Here is a 14707-nt window from a genome sequence, read left to right on the forward strand (position 1 = left end):
CTAACTTTTAATTGGGGCTAGTTAGCTTGTTCGGGTCTCAGGCCAAGAATATTGGTAATGTCTCTGCCAATGCTTACAGTAATAGAACCTGAATAAAGATGTCTTGGATATGATGGATATTGATGCTTTCGTATATAGAATTTTGTTTGAATAGATCACACAGCGTCGAACAGATTTGTCATTGCGACATACATGGATACTATTTGAGGGTTGTGCCCTAATTTTCTTACGAACCACTTAATCCAGAATATGTACGTTCGACATGTTTAATGCTAGAATGATCATGATTAGTAACCTTTCTCTCTGAGAATATTTAGGCACTCACCGTAACATCCTCCCATTTCTCCCATCCACGCCCCTTGACCTGTGCCAACTCTTCCATTGTAAACTTTTTGCCCGTTGTGAAATAGCCGGCATTGATTTTAGCGTCGATCTCGACTCGGGAGTCTTGGGGAATCATTTCTGTGAAGAAAGTCAGTCAATCTGTTCTATCTCTCTGTTCAGGTTGACTACCTTCTGGAATTGGAACCCGTTCGAGAATCTTGATTCCTTGAGCGACAATAGCGTCGTGTTTCATGTTGGACATGGACAGCATTCGGTCAATCTTCTTTATACCAAGCCAGTGAAGGATATCTGGCATGAGAGCTTGGAAGCGCATCTATCATATTATGAGCGACTCTCCACACACGTCTCAATGTGATGTGAAAACTTACATCGCGGACACCGGCAATATTCTCAGTCCTCAAGAAATACTTGTCTGCAGTATCACCACCACGCTTTCGAGCATTATACACGAGATACTTCACGACCTCGCCGAGAGCTCGCCCCTCCTTTCGGAAATATATCACCACCCCACTGCCTCCATTTTGAGCCTCTTTGATAGCTTCCTGGATTCCAAAGGCGAGATACGGTCGACAGGTACAAATATCAGACTGAAAGACATCACTACCGTTGCATTCATCATGAATCCGCAGAGCCAACCGCACATTCTCATCCGACACTCGCTCTGGTGGGCCAAAAATGTAGACCGTCAATCCACCAATTGGAGGAAGAAAGACTTTCAAATCCGGCCGTGTAATCAATTCCGGATAACTACCCCCGGTATGTTCAAACAGCGTCCGACGTAAGGTGCCTTCATCGACACCGAACCGCTCAGCAACGCCCGGTAAATACCAAACCGGCTCAACAGCTACTTTGGTCACCCGTACATCTCCATTCTTATCGACGACGATTGAGCCGTCGACTTCGATCTGGCCTTCACTGACGGCCTTTTCAATCTCAGCCAATCGCATATTCGCGCGAGTAATAGCCATTGACGGTCGTAGATCCCAACCAACGTCTAGATAACTCTTGAACTGCTTCACAATATCATGACCGAAAGGGTCGAGGGAAACGATCTTCTTGGGATCACTCCATGCAGGTTGCTGAGGGAAATCAAATGTTGGTTCTGTGTTATTGAAATCCGGCTTGAAGTCTGTTGGTAGATCGCCAGCGGCAATAGCCAAGGCATTGTAAATACTATAACTACCTCCATGAGCACCCATAGCATTGCGGCGTTTCAACTGAGATGGATGGCGCGAAGCTACAATTGGACCGCGGGACTTTGCGTCTGCAGCTCCCCATTGGAGCGGTACGGGGTCGACACCGTTTTGGCCGGGGTAAGTAGTTAACTATCCTCTTCCTTAGAGCATGGACACCCACAGTGAGAGGCCGAACTAACCAGAATATGTTTACTGAACTGAGACTTGGGCGACTTGGGAGGTGAGCCCACATCCTCACTTGGATGGACACCAGGTTCTTGGGTCGTCGCGATGGGAATAGATTCAGGCATTGGGATGAACAGATACAAGAGTATGTATTTTGCAAAAGAGATTATCGGAGGAAAAGAGAAGATTAAAAAGGTCCAGCTGGCCAGATACATCATCAGCCATGTGATCCGTCTTATCTTGCTTTGTTATCTCCGTTTTCTGCCGGCGTAATCTCTCTCTCTGTTTAGTTTTGGCATGTAATCTATTTGATCCACTTCATTCTGCCTTTCTCTTATTCCCCCAATTTCGCTTCTTCTCTTTTATTTCTCTCTTTGCTCTTCCTTTCTGTCTCTCTCTCTCTCTCTTTCTTTCAATCGTGGTCGTCTAGCTATCTCGGTCTGCGGGGCTTATCGTGATAAGCTCAGACCCTGGTTCCTCTCGGAGCTCCCCGCATTGCTTATCCTGCCCGAGTTACGTACGTTGTTTAATACTCTGAGCATTTCAATCCAGGGGATATTCGAATTGACAGTCAATTCTGTCATTGACTCAATCAAGTGCAATATACCGGTTCAAGCTAACCAGGGCTAGCGAATCCGTACAGATCCAACTGTCCATCCCGGAGCCCGCACTCTCCAACACACAAAATATAGCCAAACCTGTTTAACAAGCACAAACAAGACCCAAAATGTCCTCAACTCTACCCGCCAACGCGCGGATCTCCACTAACCCGTTCGTCGAGTCCAAACTGAACCATCTGCGTGACCGATCACTGGGCAGCAGCGCAGTTCGGGCCACCACCGCCGAAATTGCTCGCATCCTAGCTGTTGAAGCAACGCAAAACCACAAGCCCGACCACGGCAAAATCGGATTGATAGTGGTACTACGTTCTGGTTTGGGGATGAGTGATGCATTCTTGTCGCAGTTTGCGCCTGATACAGATGTGGTTGTTTATCATATTGGCATGTTTCGGGAGAAGTATTCGTTGCAGCCCGTGGAGTACTACAATAAGTTGCCCAACAACAATACGGATGTCAAACGGGTGTATGTTATAGATCCATTGATTGCCACGGGTGGGACAGCTACAGCTGTTATCGAGGCTTTGCGGTATGTTTTGCTTTTTTTTTTTTTTTTTTTTTTTCTTTTTAATCACTCGAGCTCAAATTGCGGTGTACCTCCATACATACTAATACAAATTTCGCAGAGACTGGGGCGTTGAACACATCACTTTTGTATCAATGTTGACCAGCCAGCAAGGTCTGGAGCATGCAGCAAAGGCCTGGCCTGAAGGAACCGAATTCGTGATTGGGGCTATTGATCCCCGCTTGGATTCAAACGGGTATATTGAGCCTGGAATAGGTGATATTGGTGATCGTCTGTTTGGAACTGGGCTGTCACATTGATTGGGTAGATCTACTAGTAAATAAATTGGATTTAACATTTGGGTTCTGGCTTGTTTCCGAATAGAGTATACGTATCCTTGATTAAGTAGGTTGACACTCACGTGAGTGTTTTCTAAGTGTAATGACAGGGCTTGTAAAGTCATTGAAATGGTTCAATTACATGTTATGATCTAACTGGATCAATCAGTATTGGTAGGTATCGTAAATCATGATTTATTCTTTTTCTTCGAGAGTGATCTGCATCTAATTAAGCTGTCGTGGGAAAGTCACCTCGCGCACGCGGATTTTTGATAATCTTCTTCATGAGATTCTCCACCTCGTCCCAATCACGAGTGTGGACTCCCTCAATATTGGTGTGCAAATATTTCGAAATGTCCATCAACATCTGCCATTCCTCCCTGCTCGAAACGAAGGAAATGGCTACCCCTACACGGCCGAATCGGCCGGTACGACCGATACGGTGGAGGTATGTCTGGGGATCCGCCGTGCGTGATCTACCAGGGGCGTAATGTTCGGGAATGTCCTAAACAAATATTAGTAATTCAATGGTTATGGCATGAGAATCATATCACGTACATAATTGATGACCATCGAAACCGTCGAAACATCGATACCCCGTGCCAGAACGTTGGTGGTAATGAGGACTTTCGCCCGACCTTCACGGAACTCATCGATGATTTTATCACGGACAGAGCCTTCGACACCACCAGTCAATGACGCTACCGTATGACCCTCTTTGGTCATGCGCTTCTCAATTTCGGCAGCAGTTTGACGGGTCTGTTGAAACATTAGCACGGTCACAATCGTAGTAGATGAAAGACAAACAAACCTGAACGAAGATGATAGATGAGGCGACAGTGAGAAGTCCATAGAACTTGACGAGAACATTATATTTGTCATTGTCATCAACACAATCAAGATAGAATTGTCTGATTCCCTCCACGGTGAGTTCTTCTTGTTTGAGTGAGATTTTGTTTGCATTGGGAGCGAATTTCGCTGCGTAGAGACGGATTTGGTCGTCGAATGTAGCAGAGAATAGCACAACTTGTACGGTCTTTGGGAGAAAACTGTTCGTAATGTCAGCTCTGCCGCAAGATGCCAAAGCAGAGTTGAGTTAAGTCTCACTTACCCCTTGACACGAATACACTGATCCCCCAGACCTTGCTGATCAAGCATATTATCAGCTTCATCAAGAACAAGAACCTTCAATTTGTTCACAATCAAGATTCGCTTCTTGATAAGATCCATCACCGTACCCGGCGTTCCGCAAACAACCGGATGTTCTAATCGTCCAGGTCGCTTGCCTTCTGTAGGAACCGCCATTGCAACGGACAGGCCCTCCATGAATCGTCCCATCTCACTGACGACGGCTCCAATCTGACGAGCCAGCTCGCGACTGGGTGCAAGGATCAATGCCTGCGGCGATTTTCGCATTTCGTCCGTGCTAAGGTCCAGACGACTCAAAATATTGAGCGTGAAGGCTGCTGTCTTTCCAGTTCCGGACTGAGACTGTCCGATCATGTTTGTGGGAGGGTTGTGCAGAAGCAGAGGTAGGGCGCGCTCCTGAATTTTGGATGGCTTCAAAAACTTCATCGCGTATAGACCTTGAAGAATACTTGGCGACCTAGAAGATACAGTAATGTTAGATCATCGTCTATGTGAGGTTAGATTGAGACGCGTACAGGCCTAGATCTTCAAAGGATTTGACAGAGAATAGAGGGTTGTTAGGATCGGCTTGCAGATCACTCAGTTTAACCTCGACATCGTATTCTGGTTCTTGGAGGTTGCTGCCTCCTTGGACCTCACTTGCGCCATCTGTGTCAGCACCACCTGAGGTTTGTGTTTCTGTAGCGGAGGCGTGGCAATGTTAGGTCGAAGCTGTGAAATAAGGAGCAATGGAAGCGTACCGGTAGATTCTGCATCTGGTTTGGTGATACGGTCTGCAAGCGATTTGCCCTCGTTGGGGTTCTCGGAAGCCATGTTTGCGACGCTTTAACACGGAAGACTCAGGAGAAGAGGGGTAGAGAAGCCCGCCGCACAGCAACGGAATTGAGCAGCAAGAGGAATGAGAGGAGAAGCGATATCAAATCTTGTTAACTAGAATTAAAGAGCCTGCTGACAGTAGCAAGAGCTCAAATCACCAAGATTGGGAGATGTAAGTAGCACTTTTAAAGGGATGCGGCGAGGAAACCCGACAACAGCAAAAAGGTCGCAGCAGCTTTTCCCCGCTAAATCAGACGCTAAGCCTTTTCTGGATCAAGCAAACACAGAGCCTCAGATTTTCAGGGCAAACCCTTACATTAATGAGGCATTTTATCTGTAAAAGCAGGAATAAGATGATATTGACTCAAATCCAAAATGACACACAAGGAAGATGAGATTATCTGCTGTACAGCACCGTCTGGTAGAGATGTCTCATAGCATATGATGTAACTGTATCTAGAATACGGATAATGTACCACATTGAAACAGGACTAACCAATGAGCATGCGTCCCTGATGCTTAATGCCCCTCGCGCCCACACATCAGGCTAGTAGCAAATACGGTAATTTACACGGCGCTGTGTGCACCTGCCCGGTTGGTGGACATTCCAGCAGCTCCGATCAGGCACTCTTCAACCTCTCTGGCTGTCCTCTTCTCGATACTGATATATCAAGGATCTCCTCAAGATCCGTCTTTGAACAAAAGGCATAGAGCAAGTATATTGCGTGCATACTGTGCTCCCGATTTACGACTTCGTTATCTCGACTGCACAGCCACCCGCTACACCACGTCATATACTGGACTCTCACCTGTATCGATCGAGCGATTCGGGGAGAGCATGCCTCTATCTATTCACGGCGCATATGAATTGAAGGCAACGAGGGTTTAATCTAGCGCTATCATGACCGAGGTCAGCCTCAATGCTCAATTCGGGGCGGAATTGAAGGTATGGACATGCTACGTGGCCTGCTGAAGCTCGTTAATAACATGCGTTTCCCTACAGGATGCGTTCAAGCCGGTAAACTTGTGGGTACGTCGCTATATTTGGGAATTATTCCTATACGACAGGTTGGACGATAATGCTAAACCTGGTAGGTTTCGAACGGGATTGCCTGGCTAGACGACATACAACAATTCTACCGTGAAAGAAGCGGAATTGAACGAGAATATGCGTCCAAACTGTCGGCATTATGCAAGAAATACTCGGATCGCAAAGCGAAGAAAATCAGCAGTCTCAGTGTGGGAGACACGCCGACCATGACACCCGGATCGCTCGAATCAGCATCATTGACGACCTGGTCTACACAATTGACCACGGTGGAATCACACGCAGCTGTGCGCGATAAATTTGGTCTTGATTTAATTACCCAGGTGGCCGACCCGCTCAAAAATATATCCATTCGATACGAGGAACTGCGCAAAAGTCATGTCGAATTCTATGGCAAGTTGGAAAAGGAACGGGAAGCATCACTTGGCGAGTTGAAGAAGGTCAAGGGAAAATATGACGGAGTATGTCAGGAGGTGGAAAACCGCCGCAAGAAGACTGAGTCCTCGTTTGACTACAACAAAACAAAGGCACAGGCTGCTTATCAGCAGCAGCTATTGGAAATGAGCAATTCCAAAGTATGTTCTTGTGGAGTTCTAAAGTCTGTGGTGATTACTGACGGCGCCACAGAACACATATATAATCAACATCCACGTCGCGAACAAGTTGAAAAACCAGTTCTATCATGAATACGTTCCCGAAGTACTCGATGTAAGTGTCCTATGGATACCCAATAGAGAAACCGCTAAAATATTTCCAGAGCTTGGGAGACTTGAATGAAACCCGGGTTGAAAAGTTGAACGCTTTCTGGTCCCTTGCAGTTCAGCTGGAAAAGAACGCTTTGACGCAGAGCACCGAACTCTTGACACATCTTGGGAATGAAATCCCGCGCAACAATCCAAAACTCGACTCAATGATGTTTCTCCAACACAACGCCTCTCAAAGTCAGGAGCCACCAAATCTAGTGTTTGAACCGAGCCCCGTATGGCATGATGATGATCAGATGATCACGGACGAATCTGCAAAAGTGTTTTTGCGCAACATGCTTATGAAAAGCAAGGTCCAGGCTAAAGAACTAAAACTAGAGGCAGAAAAACAAACAAAAGAGGTTGAAGCTGCTAAGCGTATTCGAGATAACGTAAGACAGGGCAAAGACAAACGAGATGAAGTCGATGTGGTAAGGGCAATTTTCAACTTGCAAGAAAAGCTCCACGAGACCGAGCGCAAGAGATTGACGGCGGAGGTTGAAACTCTGACCATCTTGGCTGTGGTAGGCGACTTGTCCCTAGGAGCGAGAAATCATAACTTTAAATCTCAGACGTTCAAGATTCCTACCAACTGCGACCTCTGCGGTGAAAGAATATGGGGCTTGTCAGCGAAGGGATTCGACTGTGTCGATTGCGGATATACTTGTCACAGCAAGTGTCAAATGAAGGTACCGGCAGAGTGTCCTGGCGAGCAGACCAAGGAGGAGAAGAAAAAGTTGAAGGCGGAACGTCAGGAGCAAGCACAATCTGCTCCTACTGTTTCAGAGCCTACCCCCTCTCCGTCAAACGGAGCGGGAGCAGAGATGCCGGCTTTGACTCGTAGAGATACGATGAACTCTTTGAGTTCGGGATATGCACACAGCGCGCAGCGATCTGTTTCCGGCTCGGTTTCGTCTTCAAAGCCATCGGGCGAAGAGCCCGCTGAACCGAGTGCTGCACCATCTAGACCTTCTACATCGACAACCACCAAACGACATAGGGTTCTCGCGCCACCTCCGACGCAGTATGTCAGCCCGACTCCGGCTGAGGCTCTGACCTTAAATAAGAGCGAGCAGAGAGGAAAGATGATTTATGCATATCAAGCTGGTGGTGATGGGGAGGTGACTGTAAACGAAGGGCAGGAAATTGTTGTCTTGGAACCTGATGGTGAGTACCTCTTTCCTATCTGTGACATGAGTGCCTGTCTAATAATATCCCATAGATGGTTCTGGTTGGATGCGTGTAAGGGCAGGTTCCCGGGAAGGATTGGTACCGTCAGCATACGCCGAACTTGCACCGGCACCATCACCAGCATTGACCGAGCGACCACCTTCGACTTACTCGAATTCATCGGCATCATTAGCCGGAAGTACCACAACGAAAAAGGTCGGACCGGCAGTCGCGCCTCGACGTGGAGCAAAGAAGCTACAATACGTCGAAGCTCTATACGATTACGAAGCACGCTCAGACGCTGAACACAGCATGTCGGAGGGGGATCGTTTCGTGTTGGTTAGTAAAGATAGTGGTGATGGGTGGGCAGAAGTTGAAAAGGGAGGGCAGGTGAAGAGTGTGCCGGCGAATTACATTCAGGAGGTTTAGGTCTTTTATTCGTAGGCCATTTGTACATATTTATTCGCTACTGTTATTTTGCATCATACGTTATGGCTTAACTAGTATATAGGCTTAACTGGTATATAGAAGCATATCTACCACTACATCCATCGATCCTGGAGCTGCCCGTACAATACAATATGCTATTAAACAACTAAGGTATCTACAATCAAGTAGGTATACACGCAATACAAAGAGAACAATCAAACCCTCTCCCACACCCCAACCCACTGCCCCCAAGCAATAACCTTCCCCTCAAGCTTCTTGACAAGTTCCTCCCTCGTAGCCCCCGTCACACTCAATTTCTCCGTATCAATCGGCTCACTCAACGCCACAATCTCAAAAAAGTACCGATGAGGTCCATGACCCAATAATCCTCGCGGGGGGATGTAGACTGTCTTCCGCCTGTTTAGGCCGTATTTGAACCCCCCTTTGAGCGTGAAGTAATCGGTACTATCAGAAGATGATAATTTCTTGAAATCTTCATGCGACACGGAGCGTCGTTCCGCGGGGATAGAGTAATATAACCCATGAGCCACGGGCTCTGACATTGGCGCATCAGGGTCTTCGACTGCTAGGAACCATTCCTTCACTTCTTTCCTACCCTCTCCATCCTCTTGTCCTTCTGCTCCAGTTTCCGTTGGAGGAAACGTCCATTTCAATGTAGGAAACTCCCCAGCCTCAAAGAATCCATATTTTGGCGGAATTTTTGATCCCGTTGGTCCGATATCTGGACATTCGAGGGTGATTGTTGGTTCGCGGACGTGCGCGAATGGTGGTGTTCGTGGGATTAGGCCATCGTCGTGGCCGCGGCGGTTTTGGAGGATGAAAGCTAGGAGGCGTTCTATGTAGTCCATTCTTTTTCTTTTTTTTCTTTTATATTATGGGTTATTTGATTGCGATTGTGAACCTTGAGAGTTGGTCTGAGGATGTCCCCTTTGTGGCCAGGATTGGTCACCTTTTTAAATAATCACGCCCGCTTTTCATAGTAAAGAAGAGTATCCAATGATCACACTTCCAAGGAATGATAGAAATAAATACTTATTATGCAGCGAAACTCATCGAATATTAATATACTTAAGCTATACATAGAACCGGGCCGGTAACGGCTTATACGGCCAATAGCCTTAGCCCTAACTTAATATTGAGCTGCAACTGAACGCATGGTCTACTAGTATACATGCAATCCCGTAACTACTGATCATGATATACTTCGGGTATTAGAATATGGGAAAGAAGAATATGAGTTCCTATTTGAGTCCTAAGTACAGCTATCGTCCAAGCTTGAGATATCTCGCACAGGTCGAGACTGCTCAAACGACCAACATAAACAGTATTAACGGGACTCATTGGACATGAGTCTTGGTAAGAAGGGTATCAAATAAACAATAGTCATAACAACACCACTTCATCGTATGCGCTGTGAAGATCAAGCATGGATCATTTGCTGAACACGCGGATATCGTCGTACAATTTCGTGATAAACGTCTGGATGATCGCGCATCAAAATCTCTGGGTTCCACGCCATGGCCACAAAGATTGTATCGACACCGCTGCCAATTGGAGTCAAGAAAATTTGACAGATCTGAAGCCCGATAACGAAGGCATACGCCATGATGACTGCGGTGAACGTGCCGGTAGAGTTGTAACTGGGATGGGTGAATTCAAGATACAAATACGCCAGTAAGGCACAGACATATGAGACGAAAACAGAGCCCATACTCAAAACTGGTCCGATCAGACAATCATTAATAAGCGCATCGATGCCGCGATCTTTGATCATCGTCCATGTATCCTTCGCTGCTGGAACGTATGCCTTTCCGTAAAGTGCAATATGGCAGAATGCATAGCGATTGAAGAATTGCACGAGCCAGTCGAGGAAAGCAATAAAGCATCCGAGAATCCAGAAAGCGATGCTACCAAGCATACTACCCTGTGCTGCTTCCTGTTGCTGCGCAATAGAACAGGCTTGTCGCATCATGTTGACGAGCGCAATCAGCAGACTTCCAAGGCTGATGCTACCGAATGAGTAAGTGGTGGCACGCTTGAAAGCGCCCCGTGTCGCTCCTTTGGGAGGGGAACCCGCTCCAAAATACCATGAGCCATAGACCCCGGCAATTGTGGTATGAATTGTATTCTTCAGCCATTCACTGACCCAGTACATGGCGAAAGTGACAAAAACAACGAGACCAATAACTTTGGCAGTACTACAGCCGCCTGGGCCACACGAAGGATTCGTTCCGTTACCATTGGGTTCATACGCAACGTAGATCGAAACCAAGGTGACCGAAAACCATGCCGAAAGTGCGATCGCCACAAACCCACCGACTGCACTGACGATAAACACATGTCCGTAGTTACGCGACACGTCAATGGCAGTTTGCAGCATTACCACACTAAATGGGATGCGCGGGATCCAGCTAATGAAACAGATCACAGCAAAGATGCCAAAAATGAGGAACACAATGCCTGCGCCCCATTGTTTTCTATAAAGATAGTAGATGGCTGTGCCAATAGCGAAAACACAGTTGAGTATACCAGTGATCCAGATGAATTGCTTTGTAAAGTAACGCGCGCCGAGAAAGTATGCCCATGATAAGGCGAGTGCGACGCAAAGCACAAAAATGAATAGAATCAGCGTGTTTGTATCAAGTGAAAAAGTGTTGCTGCTGCCATAGATGCCTCCACCGTTGAAGCCTGTAGTCTTCGCATACTCGTGGATAGCAATACCCGAGACGGCAACGTAGCCTAGGAAAACGGCGATGAACTATTTATCGTACCATTAGTGCGAGCCCTCCCGTACGGTAGGCACCGACACTCACCAATAGACCCGCCCAGATGTCATGGAACTTGGGTTTCTCAATCTTGAACAGCTCGTCGTAGGACGGTGGATTGTCTGGATATGGTTGTGGAGGTTGCTGCGGCGGAAAACCTCGCTGGTAGTCGGGATTTTTGTACTCTTCCCTGCCATTGTAATTATTGTATGATTGATTGTGGCTATATTGTCCTTTAGGAGCAGGTTGCACCTGGTCTTGCTGGTAATAGCTGGCCGCCTGTCCGCTCATGTCGAGAGATCAGCTGGTATATACTAGATATGATCCATCTGAGGAATAAGAAGTAAAGAGAAGGAGAAGTAAAGAATTAGAGGAAAATAAAGCAAGGAAGGAAAAATGGAATGCGCGAGTTGTACAAGCGCTTGGCTGTTTAGGATAGCAACGAGATCAGCCAATCATCTTTGCCGATGCATGGATACTAGAAAAGCTATGGCCAATAAGAGCCTTTGCCTAGAGACCCACATCTTGGCCGCTTCGAGACGGCGGTGATGTCATCGAATGCTCCTTTGCTTACGTAAGGATATGGAGAGAACAAGGAGGAAAGAGACGAGAGAAAAGACACTTCACTTTCATGTACGAAGTGTCATATTCGACTGTTCTGATGAAAGACTGACTGACTGAGAAGTCAAAAATCGACTGATTCCACTAGCATGCCATGTGGATGTGACTGATCTGAAGATGGCCTGCCTAAAACCGGATGCGTCTCAAGCTCAGCTAGGCCAATGCTGCTGCCCCGTGTACGTGGTATAACTCTGTGGTGGAGCTTCCATGTATTCTGCACCAGAGAGTTGTATATTTCCCAGGTTAAACATATCCCAGGGCATGTGTGACCCGCTGTTCGCTTCATGCCAGAACCACCCAAGAAGACCAGGAGGGGACAGCGTATTTTCAGTCGGGGCAGGAACCATTGGCGAATTATTCATCTCAGGCATCGACCACGGCACTTGACCGTACGGAACACTTGTATAGGGGCTACTCAGCGTAGACGGCTGTGGTGGTTCCTGGAAAACCTGCTGCTGTGTGCCGACTTCTTCGGCGGGGGAGGGTTTCCGAATCCCCAGTCCTACCGTCCTGGCAAACCCGAGGGTCACCTTGGTGAAAATTTTGTATGTCGGCGCCAGTCGGACCTGAGTAACAATGTCATTCACAGCGGCGATCTTAGACGTGCTCAATTCATATTCTGGATCTGACGCAGTCTCACTGGGCTGGCCGAGCTCGAAAAGTCCTAGAGCCATAACGCTATGGCAGATGTAGTAGAAATCTATCCACGCAACGCCTTCTAACAACCCATATTTCGAAAGGTGGAGGAAACAATCCAAGAGTGCGAGAGATGAAGTCCGACATTCACGACTGAAGTATTCCGTCACAGCAGTCACGGGGCCAAGGTCTTGATTAGGCTCCTGAGACAGCCGATCAATACTGCGGCTGCTCCTGCAAGCGAGAAAAGCCCGTGTGAGTACGGATCTATGGTGATAGTATAATGCTTGCAGAAGAATTACTGCACGGCGATGTCGTATGGTTACCATTGGCGATTCTGGCGCGAAATGGTGAGGTAACTGAGCTTTCCAAGCCTCCAGCTGCTGTAGAAGCAATCTGATCTGTTCCTGGTGGGAGAGCAAAGCCGACTCATCGGTATATTTGGGTGTCACTATCGTAATCAATCTTCTGACTCGGTATCCAATATTGGTCATTTTTAAATAATGGTCTTCGAATCCTAGCGGGTATCCTATGCCATCCAGCGCACCGTCTTCGGGTAGCGAGACGTTCACTTCTTTCGCATTGATGGTAGGGGGGCGGCCTAGAATCATGGACATATTGAATTCCACCTGGTACAGTGTCCACCACACAACGCGTCGTGTATGTGCTTCGGCCTTATCGAAGCTGGCGTATGTTCCCTCGCGATGCATGCCAAGAGTGATTGCCATGCGAACTGCCAGCCCCAAGATGAGCCAGGAGGTATTGCGCTCGCCGGAATTCTGCTCATACAACTGAAGCAACAGCAAGGCTTGGACGTTTTCCAGGGTCGCAGTGAAAACAAGCGCCTGGAAACTATCCCGTACAAGCCTCATATATTTGGTTTGAATGAGAATCGAATCAGGACAATGCTCGGGCCCTAGAATGTCGGCACCCAGGATGATGACCATAAACAGACAGCAGGTCCAGCCTACGTCTGTATTTCCCGTCTGCGCAATTTCATTATCCCAGATGAGGTTATACCGGAGCTGAAAGATCGGTTTATAAAAAACCTGAAATGGGCCATGGAGATTATCAAGGTATGCTTGCACCAAGGCGTCACAGAGCCTTCTCTGGGGCAAAAGATCTCGTAAGAGGCTCCGTAAGTTACTGCTTTTGTCAACGCCTGAGCTCAAGTCCTGTGAAGGCCTCTTGCTTGAAGGCAAGCTAGCTTGACCTTGCTGCAGAGGCGTCATTTTTCTCGCACCCCAGCTCTTCATCTCTGTCTGCTGTCCCTCTCCAATTGCCGAGTCTATAGAGTGACCATTTGCAAAGCTCGGAGCTGCTTTGCTCCGAGAATGTAGAAGGTTTGATGTTGCCTTCTTATCGTGCGCTTGTGCTTGACTGCACGATGTTGGATTTGTGATCTTCTTGTATCTTGTCACCAAGTGTCGGATAATCGAAGCAAACTCCGAACTGCTAGACGGGCCGACGTAGTGTAAAATCCGACGAGGGCCGGGCACCATGCGCTCATACACCACTTCGAATGCGGGACAATCATCCTTGATCATCTGGACATCGGTATTGCCAACGGGCGATTTGCTTGTAGCGGCAATTGTATCTTGATTGAAAGCTTCCGGTGCATGCGACTCGTCGTCTGGCGACGGCATAGGTATGTTGTGATTCCTGCCTAGTTGAAACAGAACCTCTATGTCGTCGGTATCTTCGTTCGGAAACAGGCCCCGAACGAGCGCGTCTAGAGCGCGATACCGTAAGCTGAACCTCTCCACACTCCCGTATACGCGTTGCTTCCTCGGCAGAGTCGACTCGCATTTGACGCCTCCGTTGAGGCAACTGGTGCAGCTTTCGTTCTCATTGTTGCGACAGCAGCGAATGCGACGGGTTTTGCATCGATCGCAGCTCACCAAGGTCCGGCGGCGCTGCGAATCAGGAACACGTCGTCTAGCGGGTTTCTTCTCGCTTCCAGAAGAGAGCATAATGGGAGTGGAGCGGCGTGTCGAGTCGATCGCTGGACATTTTATCGTGCAATAATAATCGTCATCTTCCCTCGAAAGGAGGGTTGGCCTCCCTCTTTGCCAACTGACGATGCTTTGGGAAGAGGATCGACGCCGGGTAGTTGCTGATTGGCTGATTCGCACCGATCCAC

The 14707-nt window shown here is 47.7% G+C and overlaps 7 protein-coding genes across 9 annotated transcripts, besides 2 other annotated features; 2 read left to right on the forward strand and 5 right to left on the reverse strand.

Annotated features, from left to right (window-relative positions):
• Positions 1-105: 105 nt before the first annotated feature.
• Positions 106-1857, reverse strand: TSTA_030210 (GTP cyclohydrolase II, putative). Its single transcript, XM_002480141.1, has 5 exons — positions 1721-1857; positions 714-1670; positions 514-658; positions 326-462; positions 106-272 (listed from the first exon to the last, which is right to left on the reverse strand). Exons 1-5 carry the CDS (start codon positions 1829-1831, stop codon positions 267-269), a joined length of 1356 nt encoding a protein of 451 aa, XP_002480186.1. The 5' UTR covers positions 1832-1857; the 3' UTR covers positions 106-266.
• Positions 1858-1911: 54 nt separating this feature from the next.
• On the forward strand, positions 1912-3191 carry TSTA_030220 (uracil phosphoribosyltransferase). Of its 3 annotated transcripts, none has more exons than XM_002480143.1 (3): positions 1912-2223; positions 2337-2852; positions 2950-3191. In XM_002480143.1, the coding sequence occupies exons 2-3, from the start codon at positions 2434-2436 to the stop codon at positions 3146-3148; spliced, it is 618 nt and encodes a 205-aa protein (XP_002480188.1). In that variant the 5' UTR covers positions 1912-2223; positions 2337-2433; the 3' UTR covers positions 3149-3191. The 3 variants fall into 3 exon arrangements, with proteins under 3 accessions (XP_002480188.1, XP_002480189.1, XP_002480187.1); XM_002480142.1 differs by having other exon boundaries at positions 2205-2223; positions 2350-2852; XM_002480144.1 differs by having other exon boundaries at positions 2202-2852.
• Positions 2074-2120: a sequence feature (CT-rich).
• Positions 2864-2892: a microsatellite.
• Positions 3192-3348: 157 nt separating the features above from the next.
• TSTA_030230 (ATP dependent RNA helicase (Dbp5), putative) lies at positions 3349-5515 on the reverse strand. Its single transcript, XM_002480145.1, has 6 exons — positions 5056-5515; positions 4831-4993; positions 4278-4772; positions 3978-4215; positions 3725-3925; positions 3349-3671 (listed from the first exon to the last, which is right to left on the reverse strand). Exons 1-6 carry the CDS (start codon positions 5126-5128, stop codon positions 3396-3398), a joined length of 1446 nt encoding a protein of 481 aa, XP_002480190.1. The 5' UTR covers positions 5129-5515; the 3' UTR covers positions 3349-3395.
• A 517-nt stretch (positions 5516-6032) lies between these two features.
• TSTA_030240 (actin polymerization protein Bzz1, putative) lies at positions 6033-8628 on the forward strand (the record flags this gene model as incomplete). The annotated part of the gene is made up of 6 exons (XM_002480146.1): positions 6033-6077; positions 6135-6161; positions 6227-6754; positions 6807-6887; positions 6937-8089; positions 8145-8628. 6 exons carry the CDS (start codon positions 6033-6035, stop codon positions 8519-8521), a joined length of 2211 nt encoding a protein of 736 aa, XP_002480191.1. The 3' UTR covers positions 8522-8628.
• A 6-nt stretch (positions 8629-8634) lies between these two features.
• TSTA_030250 (uncharacterized protein) lies at positions 8635-9390 on the reverse strand (the record flags this gene model as incomplete). The annotated part of the gene is made up of 2 exons (XM_002480147.1): positions 8635-8676; positions 8743-9390. 2 exons carry the CDS (start codon positions 9388-9390, stop codon positions 8635-8637), a joined length of 690 nt encoding a protein of 229 aa, XP_002480192.1.
• Positions 9391-9762: 372 nt separating this feature from the next.
• TSTA_030260 (DUF580 domain protein Pns1, putative) lies at positions 9763-11775 on the reverse strand. Its single transcript, XM_002480148.1, has 2 exons — positions 11356-11775; positions 9763-11300 (listed from the first exon to the last, which is right to left on the reverse strand). Exons 1-2 carry the CDS (start codon positions 11596-11598, stop codon positions 9963-9965), a joined length of 1581 nt encoding a protein of 526 aa, XP_002480193.1. The 5' UTR covers positions 11599-11775; the 3' UTR covers positions 9763-9962.
• A 33-nt stretch (positions 11776-11808) lies between these two features.
• TSTA_030270 (uncharacterized protein) lies at positions 11809-14537 on the reverse strand (the record flags this gene model as incomplete). Its single annotated transcript, XM_002480149.1, has 1 exon — positions 11809-14537. One exon carries the CDS (start codon positions 14535-14537, stop codon positions 12078-12080), a length of 2460 nt encoding a protein of 819 aa, XP_002480194.1. The 3' UTR covers positions 11809-12077.
• Positions 14538-14707: the final 170 nt, after the last annotated feature.

This window comes from Talaromyces stipitatus, genomic scaffold (genome assembly GCF_000003125.1).
Source record: "Talaromyces stipitatus ATCC 10500 scf_1105507295541 genomic scaffold, whole genome shotgun sequence".
NCBI lineage: Eukaryota > Fungi > Ascomycota > Eurotiomycetes > Eurotiales > Trichocomaceae > Talaromyces > Talaromyces stipitatus.